General features: G+C 37.8%; 2 protein-coding genes across 4 annotated transcripts in view; one reads left to right on the plus strand and one right to left on the minus strand.

The window, feature by feature from the left end:
* Positions 1-2,181, minus strand: part of slc16a3b (solute carrier family 16 member 3b) — an 18,871-nt gene extending 16,690 nt beyond the window's left edge. Inside the window, exon 1 of the mRNA XM_088324150.1 lies at positions 2,105-2,181. The gene's annotated coding sequence lies outside the window, so the exon portion shown is untranslated. The remainder of the gene's footprint in view (positions 1-2,104) is intronic.
* Positions 2,182-4,768: 2,587 nt separating this feature from the next.
* Positions 4,769-21,880, plus strand: part of ccdc57 (coiled-coil domain containing 57) — a 29,416-nt gene continuing 12,304 nt past the window's right edge. Inside the window, exons 1-13 of one of the 3 annotated variants that reach the window (XM_088322985.1) lie at positions 4,769-4,974; positions 5,166-5,274; positions 6,303-6,464; positions 7,394-7,516; positions 7,697-7,840; positions 11,336-11,441; positions 13,714-13,813; positions 13,894-14,053; positions 14,156-14,209; positions 15,017-15,217; positions 16,939-17,097; positions 17,959-18,121; positions 20,458-20,553. In XM_088322985.1, coding sequence (XP_088179111.1) covers positions 5,234-5,274; positions 6,303-6,464; positions 7,394-7,516; positions 7,697-7,840; positions 11,336-11,441; positions 13,714-13,813; positions 13,894-14,053; positions 14,156-14,209; positions 15,017-15,217; positions 16,939-17,097; positions 17,959-18,121; positions 20,458-20,553 — 1,509 coding nt within the window. In that variant the 5' untranslated portion in view covers positions 4,769-4,974; positions 5,166-5,233. The remainder of the gene's footprint in view (positions 4,975-5,165; positions 5,275-6,302; positions 6,465-7,393; positions 7,517-7,696; positions 7,841-11,335; positions 11,442-13,713; positions 13,814-13,893; positions 14,054-14,155; positions 14,210-15,016; positions 15,218-16,938; positions 17,098-17,958; positions 18,122-20,457; positions 20,554-21,880) is intronic. The other 2 variants (XM_088322986.1, XM_088322987.1) reach the window with 2 other exon arrangements.

Genomic DNA, 21,880 nt, shown 5'->3' on the forward strand with positions numbered 1-21,880 from the left:
CTCTTTTTCGGTTGCACTACAGCATACAGCACCATGCAGTGATCAAACAATACACACCGCCCCTTTAAACGAACGCACGGAAGAAAAAAATACATCCTCTTGAATAACAATGCTGTGAACATACTACAAAAAAATTACAAAAATACTACTAAAATACTGCTTTGGAAATACATCAGTTATACTTCTACTGAGATACTAAAAAAATATAAATACATAATACTATAATATAAAAAAGTACTAGAGAAATATTACAAAACGAGATACTCCTACAAGAGGTTTACAACAGAAATACTGCAAATTACACTTAAAGGGATACTACAAAAGTATAACTACAGTTATACAAAAAAAACTACACTATAGAAATACTACGTTAAAATGACTTCAGAAATACAACAAAAATACGACAAAAATAAAACTACAGTCACACACAAAAATACTACAGAAATACTACAGTAATACTACAAAAATAGTGTAATCATAAAACTACTGTAATCATTAAAAAATACTACAAAAATACGACAGATATACAACAGTAAATTCTACATTCGAAACACATCAAAAGTACTGCAGAAATACTAAAAAACTACTACTATGGAAATATTACATAAAAATTACTTCAAAAATACTACAAAAATAAAACTACAGTCACACTGTCCTACAAAGATACTACAGAAATAGTACAGTAATACTACAAAAATACTGTAAACATAAAACTACTGTAATCATACAAAAATACTACAGATATACAACAATAAAATCTACTTCTGGAATACTACAAAAGTACGACAGAAATACTAAAAAACTGCTACTATGGAAATGCTACATAAAAATGTCTTCATAAATACTATGAAAATACTACAAAAATAAAACTACAGTCACACTGTCCTACAGAAATACTACAGAAATACTACAAAAATACTGTAATCATAAAACTACTGTAATAATACAAAAATACTAACAAAATACTACAGATATACAACAGTAAAATCCACTTTCGAATTACATCAAAAGTACTACAAAAATACTAAAAAAAATACTACTATGGAAATATTCCATAAAAATGACTTTTGAAATACTACAAAAATTGTACAAAACTAAAACTAAAGTAACACGACAAAAAATTACAGAACTTCAATAAAAATCTGACCTCAGAAATACTAAAACACCCTAAAAAACTACACTAATACTTTTAAACTAAATAACAAATGGAGTGATTAAAACAGAGACCAAATATACTATTTGGGGTGGCTTCAAAACCAATTTGTTGAAAGTAATCGATTTTAAAAGAAGTATAACATGATTTCAAATAGTTGCCCACCCCTGGAGTAGAACATGGAATGAGTTCTACTAGTTATAGAAATCATCAAGTAATAAGGGGGCCCAAATCTACTTTTACCTAGGGCCCCATGAAAGCTTGGGACGGTCCTGTTGATACATAATAACCACCTAAGTGCATATTATTACCATGATTTATGCTATAATGTATCAATAACTCACACATTTAAAACAAAACGAGTAGTTTGTTGTCCACGCATGCGCAGTCAAAAACACGCGGCGCAGTCAGGTAACAGCGACAGTATTTCATCGCAGATTTATTTCAAATACAAAAAGACCACGAGGCGTTTTTTCCATCTTTTCAAGTGCTCGTTTCTATTCTGAGAGCCACTGCGTGTTTACGCGTCTGGGATGTGACGTCACGCGGATGCTGCTCCTGCAAAAGCCGGCTGGCGTACGTGAGGAGTGCGGCGTCCCTTCTCAATGGTCGTTTCTTATTTTTAAAATCCTTCATTAGCGCGTATCAAGGATTGCAAAGGATTACAAATGTGATCCGATCACGGGGGTCAACCCTTCGGACACGATTTTATTCTGTTTATTATTCGAGAACGCGTTGAGATGGCGTAAAGGTAATTGATTCAAATGATGCTATGAACTCTTATATATTTGATTTTTCTAAACACGTTTTCTAATTTTTAATCACCTTATTTGAAAACGTCTGGTTTTGCCGAACCTGTTGCTCTTTCCCCGAAACCATCATGATAAAGCAACCGAGAGGTGTTAGAAATATTAAACCTGGAAAGAAAATACACGAAAAATGTCATTTTACCTGGAGATAGAGATGCTCCGAACCGGAGAGGCGCTCCAAGCAAACCACGCTTACGTGCTGTCGTCACGCCTTTTATAAACACCGAAGGGACCCCCCCACTCGTGTCACGCTTACATCACTCCAAAATGTTCCACGAAGGTTAACTCTCATTGCTTGGATTGCACACAAATATTATTTGGAGGATATTTATTTCTCCTTTCCTTGTTTATTGTTGTTGGTAATACTACGTGCATTATTACTCGTTCACAATAAAGTGCTTCAAAATGGATGGTTGTTTAAGTGTTCATTGCAAAAATATGTTTAAGGATTGTTATATTTTCACACACACTAAACGGGAGTCGTGTGTTTCACTGAATAACTGATACAGTATTAGCATATTAGTCGTTGGGGAAGATTTGACCAGATTCCTGGTTGCTACGGAAACTTACTGTCATGATAACCGATGTGAATCATCACATTTGGCGCCAACCGCTGCGGGTTCTGATTGGCTCCCTGCCCCTATTTAAACCCCTGTCCTGTCAATCCCCTGTTGTCAGTCCGTCAACAAACCTCTGCCCCGCAAGACGTGGGTTTTGACTTGGTCCTGTTTCCTGTTGGTATTTCCTGTCCGGTATTGTTCCCGTTTATTTTTGTCCTGTTTGAAATCAGTTTCCAGTTTCATTCCAGTCTATTTTTGTCCTGTTTATTATTCTCTCCTGTTTTCGTTCCCGTCTAGTTTGTCCTGTTTAATTTTGATATCCTGTTTCATTATCAATCCTGTCTGTCCAGTCCTGTCCGGTATCGACCCCATCTGTCCGATATCTACTCGGGCAATTGGTATAGATCTCGTTGGCCTCTGGCTTCCTATCATTCCACGCCAGACTGCTGCCTAACGTGTATGACTCACCATTTCCTATATAATAAAAGGCTTGTGTGAGAAACGTCACGGATTTGGGTCCTGATCCTGTTCTTGATACTTACACCCGCTCGAGTGAACTGACGCCTGGGATAGAATAGAACAGAACAGTGTTGATGTTAAGTTTAAACTTCAATAGACACTCTAAATAAAGAGAGAAGACATCAATGGAGTTTGGAGTTGCAAGGAGGGCTCGGAGAGGACCCCTCAGATAAGATGATTCCATCCCATTCTTAAACCCTACTACAAGCCCCATTTTTTTAATTAAATCTTCAAGGTTACAAAAAAAGGATCAGCCCTTAGGGGTGTGGAAATCCAAGAACAGCGACTTGATTGGCTGATAGCAACATTGATGTAACAACAGTGCGCCTTAATAGTCAAAATAAGGAACTCACATCCTATGAAATCTCCTTTGCATTTGCCGATTATTAAAAACAGGATAATCTTGTCAGTTGGGAAATTGCTTTGAGCAATTTATTTGATAGTTACTCTGTTTAAATGATGTTTTTTGTTTCAAAATGGCCGCTTGAACTCAACAAAATCAATACAAGGATGATAAAATCCAAATTTGTTTGGCGGTCTAATTCGAATCTTTTACGAGATGTCGACGGAAAACCATGACCAATCATGGTTGGTTGTACCCCTTTACCACTGGGGTTGTAGGGGTGCCATTTCCTGTGGTGTGTCTTGGGCAAGTACAGCCTGGTGGCACCCATTACTCTACAGGCACAAATATGTTTCTGAAGTAGAACTGTGATGTCATTTTTAATTGACAGTCATCGGCAAAATGGCTGCCAGGTTGGCCTGATAGAATAGAATGGAATGGAATAGCATAGAATAGAATAGAAAAGAATCATTTTTATGGTCATTGATAACAATGCAGTGAACATTGTTTACAAGATTGGACGTGTCATGCCAGGATAAACATGTAATGAACTACTTCAAAGAAGAAAAATAATACAAAAACAATATTGAAGAAAAGGATAGATATCTAAGCCCTCTAGTGTTACCTTTGGTGTTCCGCAGGGTTCAGTACTTGGCCCCCTTCTTTTCGGCATTTCCATGCTTCTATTGGGTGATATTATCCGAAAGTATAATATCAGTTTCCATTGCTACGCATATGACTCTCAACTATATGTTCCGATGGAGGAATCTGCCACACTAAACTGTGGAAATTTGGAGGCCTGCCTCACTGAGATAAAAGAAAGGATGTCACTCAACTTCTTGCGCCTTAACTCTATAAACCGAACTGTTTGTTTTTGGTCCATCTGAATGCCTTGACTTTGTAGTCTGTGGTTTGCAATAATCTGGCGGCTGTGCAGACTCCTTGTGATTAAGGGCTATACAAATAAATATGACTTGACTCAATATTTACTAGGTAGTGCTAGTCAACTGGCCTAAGTTGAGCATGCATCACGGAAAAAGTGCAATAAAAACAGTGCAGGGAAATATTTCCAAAATAGGAGAAGAAAAATAACCACATCTTTCATCCACGAAGCAAACTTTTCATTGTTTGTATACACCTCTCTTTTTTATCCATAATAGCCACTTATCTGTAAATTATAACTATGCTTAGGGCGAATTATAACCTGTCATGACGTTATTAGTTAATTGCCCTTAGGGCTGAAAGATTGAAATAAAATAATGCACAAGCAGAATTTATTCGAGACATAAATAACACACAGGGGGAAAAAAGTGCACCAGCTTGTAGGAACCAATTCGCGGTGTGTTTGTGTAACTAGGAAGATTTAGCGTAGCGCTGTCGCCATGGAAACCACTCGACCTCCCCTTTAAGGAGCTACACCTGCTAACTCGCGATATTAAATATTCACTTTTGTTAAGTAGTTTGAGTACTTTTGTGTTATTGACATTCTAGGACAGCTACCCAGACAATAGCCACGTGTGGAAAGCGCAAATGTTTCCGGCAGGACGGTTTAATCGACGACCGCCGAGGAAAGGCACTGGCAGCTTCGTGGTGGGGCTACTCAGAATGTTTTATTCTTAGTAATTTACGATCTTTGTTTTGTTTGGTTATTATTATTATTTTGTTTTGTGACTATACATTTCAAGGATATTATAATACTTTAAAAGTGCAGTCAGTGTAGTATGATTTTTTTAGAATATTAATTAAGCCACCAAAAATCACCTTATTTTGGTTAATTATAGGGGGCGGCCAGTATGTAAAGTTTGCTGGCGACTGAATTTCACGTCATGCTCTGAAAAGGACCAATCACATGCTAGCTTGCAAATGTCACGTGACTAAACTCGACACCAGGTAAGATTGCCAAGCAAACTCAATTGGCGTACCCAAGTTAAAATTAATTATTAATTATTATTATTATTATTATCAAAATATGTGTCACAAAAGCATAAAAGAATGTGTAGAGCATATGTTATTGGTTCTCACTCTTGCACAATATTGCCGCAAACTCGTATGACAATTATTTGATGTACATACAATTTAAGCCAGTTTATAACCACTACGTTGTAAATATTACCCTAAGGTTTTGTCCTGGTGCTTGAAATCCTCGGAAATGCTTGAATTTTAATGTTGCGTTTTGAGCGCTCGTCTTGGGATCAAGAGATCGCAGGTTCGATTCCCGGCTCCTCCGTGTTTTATGTCGAAGTGTCCTTGGGCAAGACACTGAATCCCTAATGCTCCCAAAGAGCAGGTCGGCGCCTTGCATGGCTGCATGGCCGCTATTGGTGTGTGAGTGTGTGTGTGAATGGGTAAGTGTGAAGCACATTATAAAGCGCTTTGGGAGGTCTTCATTGACTTGAAAAGCGCTATATAAATGCAGACCATTTACCATTTTTCAATGTTTGAAAAGGGATTGAATTTCAGATAACGCGCTTGTAAATGCTTGAAGTTGTTGCGATGTTTCTTAGGTGTTGGGCTAGGGTTAGGATCTAGGGTTTGGGCTTCAAATTAGGATGGTTCCAAAATAGTATTGGGGATAGGGTTAGAAACTTAGGTCAGACCAGGGGTCAGGAACCCTTCTAAGCCAGTGATTGGCTGTAATCCTAACCCTGGGAACTTTGATGTCATTTTCTGTCGACTTCCAGTAAACCAAAAAAAAGAGAATCAAACCGTTAAAATGATTTGTATTTTAAATTATTACAATTACTTTTTGATTCAATTTCCTCAAGTGGCCATTTTGAAACAAATACCAGTATTTAAACTGAGTTACTATCAAAATATTGCTCTAAGCAATTTCTCTTCTATTAAATTCTAATTTCAAATTTGCATTTCCTATCGCAATGCAACGTGAAGTGTAATGGTCAGTGTCGTCTTGTTGCTAGCTCCAGAATGCATGCCAATGGAGAAAGCCAGGACGTTGGAATGGACAACCTGGAGACCCTGACAGCCAATAAAGAGAGAGAGTGGAAAGAGCTTCATGCAAGGAGGATCCATCTCTTGGAAGATTCTCTTCAAAAGGCTAAGGAAGAGTGTGCTTCTCTTCGGTAATAATATCAAATATATAAAATACACTACTATTGTCTTTATTGTCAGTGATTACAACAAAGTGCACATTGTTTACACTGATATTTAAAATGGTACTCCGAGATGACCATGTAATAGACTATAATAAAATAAGGATAAAAAATGAAATATTAATATACAATTTCGATACGTAGGCGAGATATTTTTTTCTCAGTCTTGTGTGCTTCTTTAGGACAGTAATGGCTCTGTGGAAGAAACTGTTCCTGAGCCTGTTAGACCTGTAGCAGCTGCCAAGGGGCAACCGGCCATAAAGCAGCACGAGCGGGCAATGTCCTCCAGACTTGGCAAAGAGCAGCCTATGATTTTTTTAGGCTGTGTTGATAACTGCAAGGTTCTCCAATCTGGTGCTGTGTGCCTAACATCATATGTAATCTTTTTTTGATGGAAATAACAGAAACGGCTCCCTTTTTTTTCCCTTATTAGTAAACATTATGTTTCCTAGCAACACGAGCTGCGGTCAAAAGTTTTGAGTAATTTATGTTTGTGTATTTTGTTATGCATGAAACAAAATAAAACATTTTCAATTCAGATGGTTTCGGTTGTGTTGTGATTGGAGTGCAAAATGTGGATTGGCATACATAGAAGTTGAGCAGCAGTTTGAACATTTGAACTTCCACAGTGTTATTTGCATATTTCCCCACCGATCTGTTACTTTACTGTGCCTAACACACTGCCATTATTTGCAATGGTTTTGAAATGTGTCTCCAGTATATCTGCCTCCTATGCCATACAATGGTAGCTTGTAGATTATCAACAGTAACCAGGACATTCTGTGTGGAAAGACACAACTCTGTTCAAAATTCAATTTTCCCCTATTATGCAACTGCCAATATGCCCGTTTTGTATGTAAGATGATGGCATTGTAATTTGTTATGTTTTTTTCCTTAAGAAATCAAAACCAAAAGCTGAAAGAAGATTTCCAATACAATCTCTCCGTCCTGGACGAACAAGCAAAAGAGCTTGAGCGGTATGATGTCGTCACGACCAAAGCTGTGAATGCAGAGGAAAGCAGGTAGAAGAATCGCTCTGTACAACGTTTACAATACACATAGGCAGCTGATGCTGGATCACAACTTTTTTCACATATTATTACTTTTTTAATCCACTGTAGTTGTTTGGAAAATCGTTTGTAGATGTGTACTGTGGGAAAGAAACAAGCAGAAAATCAATAACAATCTGTCGTCATTTACAGGCAGGAGGAGCTGAGTTGTCTGCGTCTCCAGGTTGCCGTGCTGGAGGAGAAGCGGGCCAAAGATGCTGAGGCCAGACAGGAGGAGCTGCGGATCAGCCAGAACAAAGCCGCTCAACAAATGCTGGAGCTGGACCGACTCAGACAGTGAGTCTGGACGGATGAGGGAGGGGGCAAGTAAACGTCAAGAATTAAGCTTTTAGCAGAATGCGAGGTGACATCGGAACACGTTTTTTTACATTCTAAAATATTTATCACTTTGGCTGGGGGTGGTGGTTACAATAATACCACACAAATTCTTATCAGAAAAATGACAAAAAATGATATATTAGGTATGAATACAATGGGGATAAATTCCCCACACTCAAAGGGACAAAACACTGCAATTAATGACTTGCAACCCATTTGATGCATTTTTGTTATAAAAATCAACTCCCTCAAACTTTTCTTGAGGTAGTTTTAATTTTACATGCCGTCTTAAATCCACCCCCATAATTTTAGGCCTACTCAATGTTGGCTCAATACCTTTACTCCCCATTCCCCTCCTCTAGGAAAAAGGCATTTATAAGGAGTCTATGACTGTGCCATTCCTCTGCAAACCGTAGGCGAAGGGAAGAGAGTAAGGCACAAAAGCCTCCTTTCAGGAAGTTAGATCGGGGCCGCCCTAGCGTCTTGTTTTTCAACCTCCCTTGGCATTACTGACAAGCTGAAAGGGAATGAACTAATTATAAGTTTATATTGTGTTTTGTTATGGAATTTAAATTCTCACATAGGGTGCTGTAAGACATCAAATAGCCTAGAGATATGTGAGAGGTTGTTAGGGTGAAGACAAGGAAGAATTAGGAGTGGAGCGCAGTAATCGTCTGGCGGCATTCTTATTTATTTTGAAAGTTAAACACTATAGTTACTTATAACCAATTCCAATGTTACTGTTTTGAGGGGAGGGACATTTAATCAAAAAGTAAGCAGTAAGAAAGTTCCCCATTCCTTGAGTAACCAAAGAAGTGTAAGGGTGAGGAGAAAGATAAACAAGACGAAGGGGAAGAAATGGGACTGTGACTCGATTAACTTCTGAACATTCCCAGTTTAACATTGTATGGATTTACATATTTACAGAAACAGAAATGTTGAAACAATATTAGGTTGGACACTTTGTACGCCAAAAGTGGGTAATGGTCCAATTTGGGTGGACCCCGACTTTGTCAGGAAGCGTTGCGTCTTGCAGCCCCGTGTAGCGAGTCATCGTGGCGTCCAACCACGTCCACAAGACCACATCAATGCAGGCGTGACCCGCAGGTGGCCAAAGTCATTGTTTTTCGAGCTCTTGATGAGCTTGTTCAATCTGCTTTGTGGTACAAAAGCCCCCCCGGCGGGCTTTTGTGCTGCTTTTCTATTTCATTCCTAATGACTTATTGTTCTTTCTGAAAACGTGAGCGCCGTGGGGGATCGTGGAGGTCTTGTTTAAAGGTAGATGAAAGATTTCCGTGGCTCTTTTGTCTTCCTGCTGAGTTTAGGGAACTCGTTTAACCTCAATTTAAGAGTCCTTCTAAATGAGTAGGACCATCACCTTAATAAGAAGATTGTGTCCTGTTAGCAAACATATAAGATTAGCGATGCGCAACAAATACTTGTAATCGGTAAAATGTATGCTATATTTAGAAAAAAATATAAACACACACAAAGCCCAATTATTTTATGCGAGTTACTACAAGATAAGGGCAGCACGGCGGCGCAGTGGTTAGCGCGTGTGCGGCACAGTTCTGAGGTCGTGGGAACCTCCTGCGTGGGTTCAAATCCAGCTCCCGGCCTTACTGTGCGGAGTTTGTATGTTCTCCCCGTGCTTGCGTGGGTTTCCTTCGGGCACTCCGGTTTCCTCCCACATTCCAAAGACATGCATTTCAGGTGAATTGGCCGGTCCAAATTGTCCCTAGGTGTGACTGAGCGAGTGAGTTGTCTGTCCCCGTGTGCCCTGCGATTTGCTGGCAACCAGTTCAGGGTGTCCCCTGCCCACTGCCCGATGATTGCTGGGATGGGCTCCAGCACCCCCGCGACCCTACTGAGGATGAGCGGTGCAGCTGATGAGATGAGACTACAAGATAAAACAGTTTTAGTAAACGTGTCTGTTGGAGACACTAGAGCTTGTCTTAATAGTTTGATTTTGTCAGTCATAACTATCTATGCAAAACATTGTTTCGAGCACCGTAACACTGATATATCACAGGTTACGGATTTCTTAAACACCTGGGTCATCGTGGCACCAACGAGAACACAACTCTGGATAGTTTTCTCCACTGTTTAGAGTTCCTGGCCCCATTTGGGTAGTGGCAAAGTTTGCACCAGTTCATTCCTTGATGTTGTCGGCCTAGTTCTTTTTCTGTTTTCATCTCTCATCTAGAGAGTGATAGAACACTAATACAGGCTATAGATTTTGCAAAAAGTGCATACAATTTGAGGTGTGTTCATTATTTGAAGATACATCATTTCTAAATATTATTCATGCCTTAGCTAAAAATGTTTATCACTAATTAACAAGGGGCATCATCTTAGTTCTTCGATGCATTACGAACATTATGAAGGGGTAGATATATATACAAACGCTGCCCTACTTACTGACGATCGTTCGTATGTTGAATTTGTGGGTTGCTACAGTGCTATATTTTGTATGAAATGTATGTTTAGGTTCATATAAGTAGGTTTAAGGCTTGTTCAAGTAACCTGTATTGTTCTGAAAATGAAATATAAACGTTTAATAAAATAATATGCTCTATAACGTTGCAAAGCAGGCTGAACGATAAAGCATAGCCCTGAAAAACAAAGCTACACATTAGGCATTAACATTCTGTGGTCTGTGAAGCCCTTTGAGACTCCTTGTGATTAAGGGTTATACAAATAAACATGACTTGACTATAAAGTTAAATGTAACTTACTTTTGGAAGATAAGCATCATGAGGTCCTCCGTCTTAGAGAGTGGCCGAAAAAAGTAATCTAACCATTTTATCAACTGCATCATGCTTTCATATTCCACTTTCGTTTCAAAAGAAACGGTTTGCCTCTTATTTACACTTGACACCAACCATATTGTATGGATGCACGAGATATTAAACAATAAAAATGTCAAATTTCTGAGCTCGCTAGAGATACAGTGCAATGTGTTTACGCACGAACTAGGAAGTAGAAGCCGGATTTCTTCTTCGGGTTGAATGCTGGGTGAGCTCCCACAGTGCCGGTTGCGGCGGAAAAAAGCACTACAGTACTGTCCTCTACTCAGAAAAAGGTGCACACAATACAAACTCTAACTTACAGCAATGTCCCTATATTTTTGATATCCTTAAAAAAATGTTTGTATCTACCGTTTTGCGTAAGTCGAATGGTCATAAGTGGGGGAGCGTCTGTAAAATGAAAATCTGTTAAAATAAGGAAAATACATTCTTACAATCTATCCAACAAGTAGTGTCAGCTGATTTAATAAAATAGCACGGAGTCAAGTGACTAATCATTGGGTATGTTTTCCCCGTATGGGTCGATAACTGCAATGTTATATTTAGCTGCAATCAGCTGAATTATTATTCTGCATTATCAAAATCGAGGATTTCCAATTTAATAAACACCCTTCTGTGTCTTTTGTCTGTGTTCTGACGTAAGGTCAATGGCAGCAACACTCCAAGAGAAGGAGGAGCACGAGCGAACAAAATCTGAGGCGCAGCAGCGATTGCACGAGATGGAAGGAAAGCTCACTCGAGAGAGACAGGTGAGATAAGAAAAAAGTTTTCCTTCACAAGCGCTGTCTTTCTTTAACATTTTCTCTACTAAGTCTGTCCGCAGACCTCAATTCATACAATGCAGAGACAACGCTTCCTCTTGTTACAGCCACAATATGCAAATCCTAAATAACTACCCAACCTTTTCAATGAGCACTGAGTGGCACACAGAATCGAGTGGGTTCTGTAGAAAGATCAGACTTAATCCTAGTGTGAGTTTTTCTGAATCTTACATGCTCACATTGGCACTTGAGTAAGTCAAAAGAATCTTGTGTTAAACCGACACTCATCCAAGTGTGATTTGCACTTGTCATCATGTCGTAAAACAGGGGTCACCCGCTGTTTTAAAACTGAAGTCCGATTTTTGTTACTGATTAGGATGACCAGTTTGATATGTATTTATTGAATAACTATTATATTTATGTTATTACTGTGATATTATTACCATGTTGTAATTATTAGAAGTAGGGTTAAAATAGGCTCAGTCAACCACTAAAACATGCCAGTTAAGAATAAAATTTCCTGGAGAATCACAATTACCCATTACTGCTGACCTATTTTCAGAACCACTCTGCAGCTACTCAGGTGTCTAGAGGGCTAACTTCTGCTCAAGAAGAAAAAGAAGAAGTGTTAGGAAAACTTGACTGCAATAGATGTTAAAAAGAGAATAAGACTCACAAGTGGGTGCGTAGTTTGAGGTGTTGTGAAAAAGTTTCAAATTAAATATTTTCTCTATTAAGTATGTATTAACAATGTCCAACTCTGTTCGAAGAGCCTTTATCTTTTCTCTGTACCTCTCTAATTTTATCTTACTTTTATTATCGGTGTTCCGGCCACAAAGCACGTTACGCTGAAGGGAAGGCGGCGGGGTTAGGTGTTTTGGGGGGGCAGAGTGCTATCACGTCTGGTCATTTTTTTTAATTGTTAAAGCAAGAAAATGACTGTTTCAAATACAGTCAAAATGCCAACGCAAACCCCCAAAAAGATGAAAAATTAAGAGGTTATTCAAGGGCATCTGAGATTTTCACATACTTGCACGTGCATCAAAAGGACCCTTCAATGATGATTAATAATTTAATTTTGAAGTTGCACACAGCACTTAAGAATACTATTTATGGTAAAGAAATACAAATTATGTATATTTTTATCAAAATGATTTGTTTTGCCTCATAAGGTCAATTAAAAACCTTGTAACAACCAATCGCTCTGTTTGCACACTGCAAAAATAAATCCTTGCCCCTTTGGCATCAAATTTGACCTATATTAAGTATAAATATTTTTCTATTTTACAACATTTTTGTAGTTATATAAGAATATGTCAAATTCAAATTAAATTGTGTTGTCTTGCAAACAATGGATTATTTTGCTTATTTGAGTGTTTTTCTCATCCTTCCATCCATTATCTGCACCACTTATCCTCAGTAGAGTCGCGGGGGTGCTGGAGCCCATACCAGCTATCTTCGGGCAGTGGGCAGGGGACACCCTGAACTGGTTGCCAGCAAATCGCAGGGCACACGGGGACAGACAACTCACTCGCTCAGTCACACCTAGGGACAATTTGGACCGGCCAATTAACCTGACATGCATGTTTTTGGAATGTGCGAGGAAACCGGAGTGCTCGGAGCAAACCAGCGCAAGCGCGGGGAGAACATGCAAACTCCACACAGGAGGTTCGATCTCATGACGTCTGAACTGTGCCACACACGTGCTAACCACTGCGCCGCCGTGCTGCCCCTGTTTTCCTCATGTTGTTAGAAAATATTTCTTAAGGAGGAATTTTCTTATTAACCAAAATATATGTTAAAAAATAGAAAAAAAATACCTTAGAATGAGCAATGTTTTCTGTCTGAATGTCACAGGGCTACAATTCTATCTTACATTTGATTACCTTAAATCATAATTGAAAAGGTAGAAGAGTGTGATTGGATGTTGTTACCAAAAATAAATTTGGATGAGCAAAAATCAAGCCGGGCAGGTCCGACTTTATAAAAATTAGGATCAGTGACTGGTTAAGAAGTTGTCATTGCTGCACCTCTACATCGAACCAATTGTAGAGCAAATTGCACTTAATAACCTTCTCTTGTTTATATTTCCCCTAAAAAATCAACAGGGGAACCTGTTTTATTGAAGTGTGACTAATTATTATGATTAACCTGTGCTAACCCTTAACCCCTAACCCTACTCCATAACCATAACACTTTCTATATTTAAAGTTCTGTTACGATTAAAATTAGAATGTGAATATAAATCTCTTCACATCAGGAGATGATTGCAACCCTCGATGAGGAGCTCAGACGACAAGCGCACCACTTTAATTGCAAGCTTGAGGAGATGCACGCGGCTCTGCTGGCCAGCGACCTCAAGGAAAGTAGGAACATGTCTCAATTTGTTATCTTGCCACTACTGTTTGACATCTCTCGTATTTAAATATTGTTTTTCTGCAGATGAAACAACTCTCCAAAGAGTGTGACTTTCAGAAACAATCCGGATTGCAAGCAAGGCAGGCGCTTCAAACGTCTCAAGAACTCTGCGAGCGACTGGAAAGCAAACTGCAAACCCAGGCCAATTTGAATCAGGAAGCCATGGCTGTCAAGGAGCACAAGTATGGCGTGATGGAATATTAACACAATACCACAGCGGCCGTTTGAAAATTATTATTTGGAAAGCGTTTTTTTCTTTTTATATGAGTTCGCTTCTCTTTCAGGATTAATAAAATGGAGGACAAACTCAAGAAGCAAAAGGAAGACCACATTACAAAGTGAGTACACACCTTCACCAAAACAGGATTCCCTCAATTTGCGCGATTAATCCATTTAATTACCACCTGTATAAGGTAAATTTCCGCAAAGTCGGTATTCATCCCCGGAATCCATTAACTCATTCACTACCATAATACGTTTTCATATGCATTGTCCCAGAGTTCTAAAACGTAAGTATACATTTTTGGGGGTTTTATTTAAAAGAATGAAATAAAATAATAAACTTTTATAAAGGGTTTGGCACAGCTTATCAGTGAGTATCAAGCCTCTGGGAATGACGTTTAAAAATCACCATTAAATGGCAGGAGTGGCTTTGATAAGATATTTGTCCACACCCCAAGAAAGCCCCCACTTCCTAGTTATGCTTCCTGTATCCAGTGATTGAGAATGCATCCTTTTGCAAAAAAATGTTTTTCTAGGACGTTTTCAATGTTGAACTGTTGTTTGTCAAACAATGATAAAAGCTAGGAATATACTTTTTTTCTTATGAAAGTTCAAGTTTTCTTATGATGTTTCCTATTCCTCTACAGCGACAGAATTACATGCTATTAAATGGCAGAAATTGAAAGAAACGTCTGGCATTGAATGAGTTAATAGAAAAACATCAAGGACGCGAAGGTCAAACCGCGAAACTGTGAGGGAATACTGTATATAGACTTTAATATCAACAAAAATGGTAATGAAAGCCTAAAACCATTGTCACATTGTATGAGGGAATACTGTATATAGACTTTAATATCAACAAAAATGGTAATAAAAGCCTAAAACCATTGTCACATTGTATGTCATTGTCGGTGCCTGTCAAGGATAGATTATGTGTCCCGGGCTTTGAAAGAGAAGGACCAGCAGCTAGAGGCCCAACGCCAGGCCCACAAAGAAGAGATAAAGAGGACCAGGAATAACGTCGCCAAACTGCAGAACGACATGGACGTGCAATCGGCCAAAGCTTCCTTGGCACAAAAAGAAATGCTGCTGGCCTTAGAGAAGAAGGATGAGACAATAGAAAGGTGAGACATATTACAGGCAGGATCGTGAGGTTTATCGTCAAAAGACTCAATGAATAGTTTTGAGGATACTGTATTTTAGCCAAAAATCACATGTGGCCATTAGCATTCTAAAGTTTGGGGTCGCTTAGAAATGTCTATTTTTGACAAAAGTAAAGTTTACAGAAGAAAATATTTCTTCAAATAAAAAGCATTATTTCTAACTTCCAGATTATACTTTCTATTTATATTACAACTCATTTATTTTTCAAAGAAGTGTAACTTTTTATGGAAAACTCAAAATTGTCTGAGTGACCCTAAACCTTGGAACGGTAATGTACATTATTTGAATATATATATATATATATATATACACATACATAAAACACTGGATTATTAAAGAATAGGATGCAAAGCATGCGAGATGTAGAAAATGTTTGCTATATAATTTTGCACCTTTCATGATAATTTTTTTTTCCATTTCTTGTTTTAATAAAAAACATGTTTTTTTGTGTAAAATAATTGAAAATAAAAATTACAACATGTTTTTATTTTATACATGTTTTTGACTGCTCATCGCAAAAATTGCCCTTTTAATTATAATACCATCTAAAATAATCGACTAATTATGCTCATTTTTAAAAAATGTTTTTTTATTCTTGTGCTATGAAAACAGCTATATTAAGATAAACAAAACATTCTTTTTAGTTAAATAAAAAAGATATATGTAGATTTAGAATTACGGTTAATTTTAAATATATGTTTTTATTGTACAATTTATTATAAGAATTACTTTTCATTAAAATACAAAAAACTACTCAAAATAATCTCATAATTTTGTATTTATTATTTTTTATTCTTGTCAGCTCAGTAAATTAGAAAATTTAAAGACTTATAAAAACGCAAAATAGTGAAAGTATTATTTAATATTATACTTCAAACACCTTTTCTGTGATTTACATTTTTTGTAATTATATTTTTGTTATAAAACAAAATAATACCACCAATAATAATATAATAATTTTCCTTTTTCTTTCTTTTTGTGCTTAAAAACCCCCCAGCTATATTAAGATAAAATAACTGAATTAAAATTAGCTGTCATGAACCAGAACAGGATCAGGACCCAAACGGGTGACGTTCTCACACAAGCCTTTTATTTTACGGGAAATGGGGAGTCATGCACGTTAGACAGCGGTCTGGCGTGGAAAGACAGGAAGCGAGATCGATTCCAATTGCCCGAGTTGATATCGGACAGATGGGGTCGATACCGGACAGGACGGGACAGACAGACAGGATAGATAATGATACAGGATATCGAAAATAAACAGGACAAACAAGACTGGAACGAAAACTGGACAGAATAATAAACAGGACAAAAATAGACGGGAACGAAACTGGAAACCGATATTAAACAGGACAAAAATAAACGGAAACAATACCGGACTGGAAATACCAACAGGAAAACAGGATCGAGTCAGAACCTACGTCTTGTGGGGCAGAGGTTCGTTGACGGACTGACAAAGTAAGAGAGAGCGCACTGAGCTTAAAAAGACGGAAAACCAATCTGTTAATGAGCCACAGCCGGCATCACACGGGCAGGGCCAATTGGGCGCCATGGTAACCGTGACATTAGCTAAACCCAACTGCCAAAAAAATCTGATTTATTTCTTTTTTGGTTTGTTTTCGTCACCAGCAATACAAAAAATATACCAAAACACTTGTGTATACTTTCCTCTGTTTGTCAGGCTCCGCAACGAATTGACATCAGCCAAGACGGTCTTGGAGAGGCAGGCGATTCGGACTTCTGACACAATGGTGGCCAAGAACACAGAGCTGATAACCATACAGGACAATAACAAAATACTGAGAGCCCAGTTAGAGAGGAGCAGGGAAGAAATTAATAGGTAAGATGATGAACAGTTCTTAACTCATTCAGGCTTTCATATGGGTAGAGCCGGTGCCAAGAAATTCTTGCCTTTTTTAAAGAAAATGTAGTTCTCTAGCTATATAGGCATAGGACATATCAAAAGAAAGATTCAACTCTTAAAAATACTTCTGTCTTTTACCATTGTTTAGTAAACGACAGTTTCTTGAAAATTCTCAATTCCAAGAAAACTTCTAAGAAAAACACTTTTTCAAGCAGAACTTTCACTTGGGTGCTATTTTTTTCTTTGCATTTATGATACCTCCTATATCTAAACAATGCTTTTCATAAACAAGGGCAGTTTTCTTGCAAAATAACATTTCATTGCAAGAACACTAAACTTATGCTTGAGCGTTGCATGAACTTTGCAAGAACTATTTAGCGCCCGATGTTTCCGGTGATATGGTCACTTGATTTCGGTCACCGTGGCGATTGCGTTACTGCGGATGTCATCCCCTTCTGCCCAGACGATGACGAAGGGACAAAAAGCTTTTCATATCTTCGTTACTCTCGCCATGCTGCTTTTTTACACCTACTCGCCTACACACTCAATCGGTGGATACAGGAAGCAACACTAGGAAGTGGGGCTTCGTTGTATATGGACAAAGATACTTGTGCCATCTCATGGTATTTTATCATACTGAAATAATTCCCAGAGCCTTGATGCTCACTGATTAGCAATGCCAAAATCTTAATGATAGTTTTTATTTTCAAATAAAACAAGAAAACATATTTTTACGTTTTGCCACTTAGGGAAAATGCTTCTGAAAACGTTTTGATACGTAATTGCATTGAATGAGTTAAAAGGTTTGCAATCGTTCTCAACCTTTTGTTCGGTCAGGTACAGGCAAGACGTGAGTGCCGGGCTAAAAAGAGAGGCGGCCCTGGAGCAGGCCCGAGTACAGTCGGACCTGGAGTGGCAGAAGCGCTGCGACGCCGTTCAGGCTCAACACTATTTGGAAAACGAGCAGCTCGTAAGAGATTTGACCCTTGCCAGGGACCAGGTTAGCATTTCAACATCAAATAGGTTTTCTTTGCTTTCAATCAATTTTGGATTGAAAGTACGGTATTGTGTATTGTGTCGCTATTTTGGGTCCTCAATGTATTGTGGATTTGTTTCCCCATTCATAAATTCCACATATTAATACTCTACCTATGTTGTGGAACTACAGTCTCACTTTGCAAGCACCTTTACATCCAAACTAATTGGAGGACGGTTTTCTGTTTCCAGGGCCCTAAATGGAGCAATGCAAATTCATCGTTAAGACGATTGACGAACAAGTAACCCCGTATACCTGCCACTAGCAAGCAATCCAATCAGGGGGGCAAGCACAAATAGACGCAATTTTTTGCGATTCACTTTTGAGATGATATAAACAGTGTTCGTCCTTGATGTTGTGTTTTCAAGGTTTCAAAAGTGCTTGAATAGTGCTTGTAAATGCTTGAAATTGTTGCCATATTTTTCGGCAGTCTGACTTGATTCACCACACATTAAATTAAGAAAAATTAATTAACTCAATGTTAAAAATGACGCCTAAATTGCTGTATGCTGGCTTCGCTCTTCCATTGCATTTCTTCTTCCCTCGTAAATAATTGCAGCATTTATTAGTTTGTATGGCATTGCCAAATGAACCATTATCGCCCCCTACAGGTAGCGGCTAAGAAACAGGTGCTAAGCAGGGCCCTATGAGACATGTATTAGTACAAGGATTACGCATCAATTATGGGCCATGCAAAAAAGGGAGGTAGCGTTCCCCATTGGTAAATTGTAATCATTTCCTGCAACTAAAAATGTTATCTGCATATTACTGTCATTGAGATCTGTCTCCAAATTATTTACACACATATTGTTCAGATCCACAAATTTATTTGCGATTTACTCATATGTCTTGATAGATGCACACCCTTGATTATAAACTACATATTTAAAACAGTTGCTCTGCAAAATACAAGACTCCCAGGATTTCTTCTTTGAATGGTAATGGAGAAATAGGAAAATGTGAAAGTCCTTTTAAAAGTGCTCGAATTTGAAAAAGATGTACGGACCCTGTATAAAGCAGAGGTGTCAAATTCTGTTTCACAGAGGACAGCATTAGCGTAATGGCTATTCTCTTAGGGCCTAATGTAACGTAACTGTAATTATATGGTATGCAAAATAAATGTTATTACTCCTTCATGTTAAATACGTCTAAATTCAGTAAATATTCAAGTCACAAATATTACTTTTGCATTGAAAAAAATGTCACTACACATATTCTGTAATATTATAAACTACATATGTAAAACAGTTGCATTTGTAGCTCTGCAAAATACAAGACTCCCAGGATTTCTTCTTTGAATGGTAATGGAGAAATAGGAAAATGTGAAAGTCCTTTTAAAAGTGCTCGAATTTGAAAAAGATGTACGGACCCTGTATAAAGCAGAGGTGTCAAATTCTGTTTCACAGAGGACAGCATTAGCGTAATGGCTATTCTCTTAGGGCCTAATGTAACGTAACTGTAATTATATGGTATGCAAAATAAATGTTATTACTCCTTCATGTTAAATACGTCTAAATTCAGTAATTATTCAAGTCACAAATATTACTTTTGCATTGAAAAAAATGTCACTACACATATTCTGTAATGTTATGAACTAAATATATGAAACAGAAAATTATGCTTGGACATCTTTAAGATAATATATTTTTCTATTCCACTCATTGGCATTGATATGAGAACACTGTCGTTTTATGGCGGTAAGTTGTCACTTAGTTGGTATTGTAGTTGGCAATAATAATAAATTGTTTTAAGTCAATACACTCCATGTCCCATTTATTTTTAAACACACGGACATTTTAAGCTCTCGCGGGGCACATAAAGCGATACAGCAGGCCAAATGAACCTTGAGTTTGACACATGTGAAAAAGGATGATTTCATTTATGTCAACCTAATATCCTGCGTGTTTGCTCCAAATGTTTGTTCCATTGTGTCAATGTACAAGCTGTGCTTGAATGTGGCTTTCTAAAAACATAGACTTACACTATATATAGATGGATACAACTGCGGCATCCACATATAAAGATGGATACAAATGGCATTGTTGGCTCGGAGGAAAAAAATAAAACGGAAATGTCAACCAATACACTTAAGACTTTTTATCAAGTATGCTGGCGTTTTGGTGGCTGAATTGTCTCTGTAGTACAAACCCCACAAGGAAAACGGATTGTGTTTTGCCATTTTATATATTGTTCCTTCTTCGCAGAAATTTAAAGGGTGATAAATAAGTGTAATTCATGTGAAAATCGAGGGAATACTGTACAAACGAAAATCCTAGAACTTTGTTTCTTGTCTCCATTAGGTAAAGGCAGAGCTTATTGAAAAAGAAAAAGAATTGCATCGCTTGCTCCCATTGGCTCAAAAGAAGGGTGACAAAGCAGTGGAGGTGAGCACACATGTACGTTTTTTTCCCTTTCATAAGTCAAGTCAAGTCAAGTCATTTTTATTTGTATAGCCCTAAATCACGAAGAGTCTCAAAGGGCTTCACAGATTGTTACACTATATTACACAAACTATTTTCAACCGACAAGAGGAGTAGGTTATTCGTATGCAATGGAGTAGAAGTGAGTTTTAAGTTTAGATTTAAACATTTCCACTGAGGTTGCAGATCGAATCTCAGGGGGAAGAGCATTCCATTGTACTCATTTTTATTTCTTTTCCTCGAGCTTTGAGACGCTCGATCTCAACATTGTATTTTTTGGGCAGCTGATGCCCTTCCGTTTTTGTTCTGTCAACGCGTGCAGTTTTTGGCAATGGCCTTTTCCTCGAGCACCCCTCGTGAGGTCGAATGGCCTTTCTGCTTGACTCCATGCTTCTCTGAACTGGGCAGCTGCTACGCACTGTTGACACCCCTGGGATAACAACACCTTATCAAATGACACTTAAAGGCTACATGGCTGCTGCTCATGGTTCTTTTTTTTAACTCATTCACTGCTAACTCAGTAAAAATGTGACACATATTGCAACATCTACAGAAAAATGACTTTAAACCGGAGCAAATATTTGATAGGACTCATTTTTCTTTCACTGTAAAACAACAATGACCAGATGATGAAGGTGCTGTGTCTGAGTCAGATAAGGAGGCTTCTCCTGCTACTGGTATCCATGGAAACCAGTACGCTCTGTATCACGTGGGGGAGCAAACCCCTACTCTACAAAAAAAATGATTAATAGGCGCTGCTAGGCTGTACTGCCCCAGAACACACCACAGGAAGTGGTTAAGGGATCCGTGAGCTGTGATATAATAAATATAAAATCAACAATTAGTTATTCAAATGCGATTTTTTTTTTATATGACTCAAAACATTTAATTTGCTCATTTAGAATATTGTTTTTTTTAATGATTTTTGTAAGACATCTTTCGTAAACTGAAAAATATATACATATAACAAATATAAAATAAGAAAATTAATACTTAAAATGCCATGTGTCATGCTGAATAATTTCAAATACATTCATTTTTATGATAAATATTTCCTAAAATGTGGAATAATTAAAAATATTTTGGGGGGTCTTTTAGACATATATTAACTATATGCCAATCAAAATGTTTATTTTCTTATCCGACAAACAAAATCTTAAAACTAATTAAAAATAAAGAAAACTATTTGTATTTACATTTTATTTTTATACTCATTTTGCCACATTTTACTCACTGGAATTATTTTTCAGGGTGACCAATGATGGATATTTACCCCAAGCATAAATCTCAAATTGATCCAGTG

The sequence above is a fragment of the Urocampus carinirostris genome, chromosome 19 (assembly GCF_059441175.1).
Source record: "Urocampus carinirostris isolate Australia breed hairy pipefish chromosome 19, RoL_Ucar_1.0, whole genome shotgun sequence".
Classification (NCBI taxonomy): domain Eukaryota; kingdom Metazoa; phylum Chordata; class Actinopteri; order Syngnathiformes; family Syngnathidae; genus Urocampus; species Urocampus carinirostris.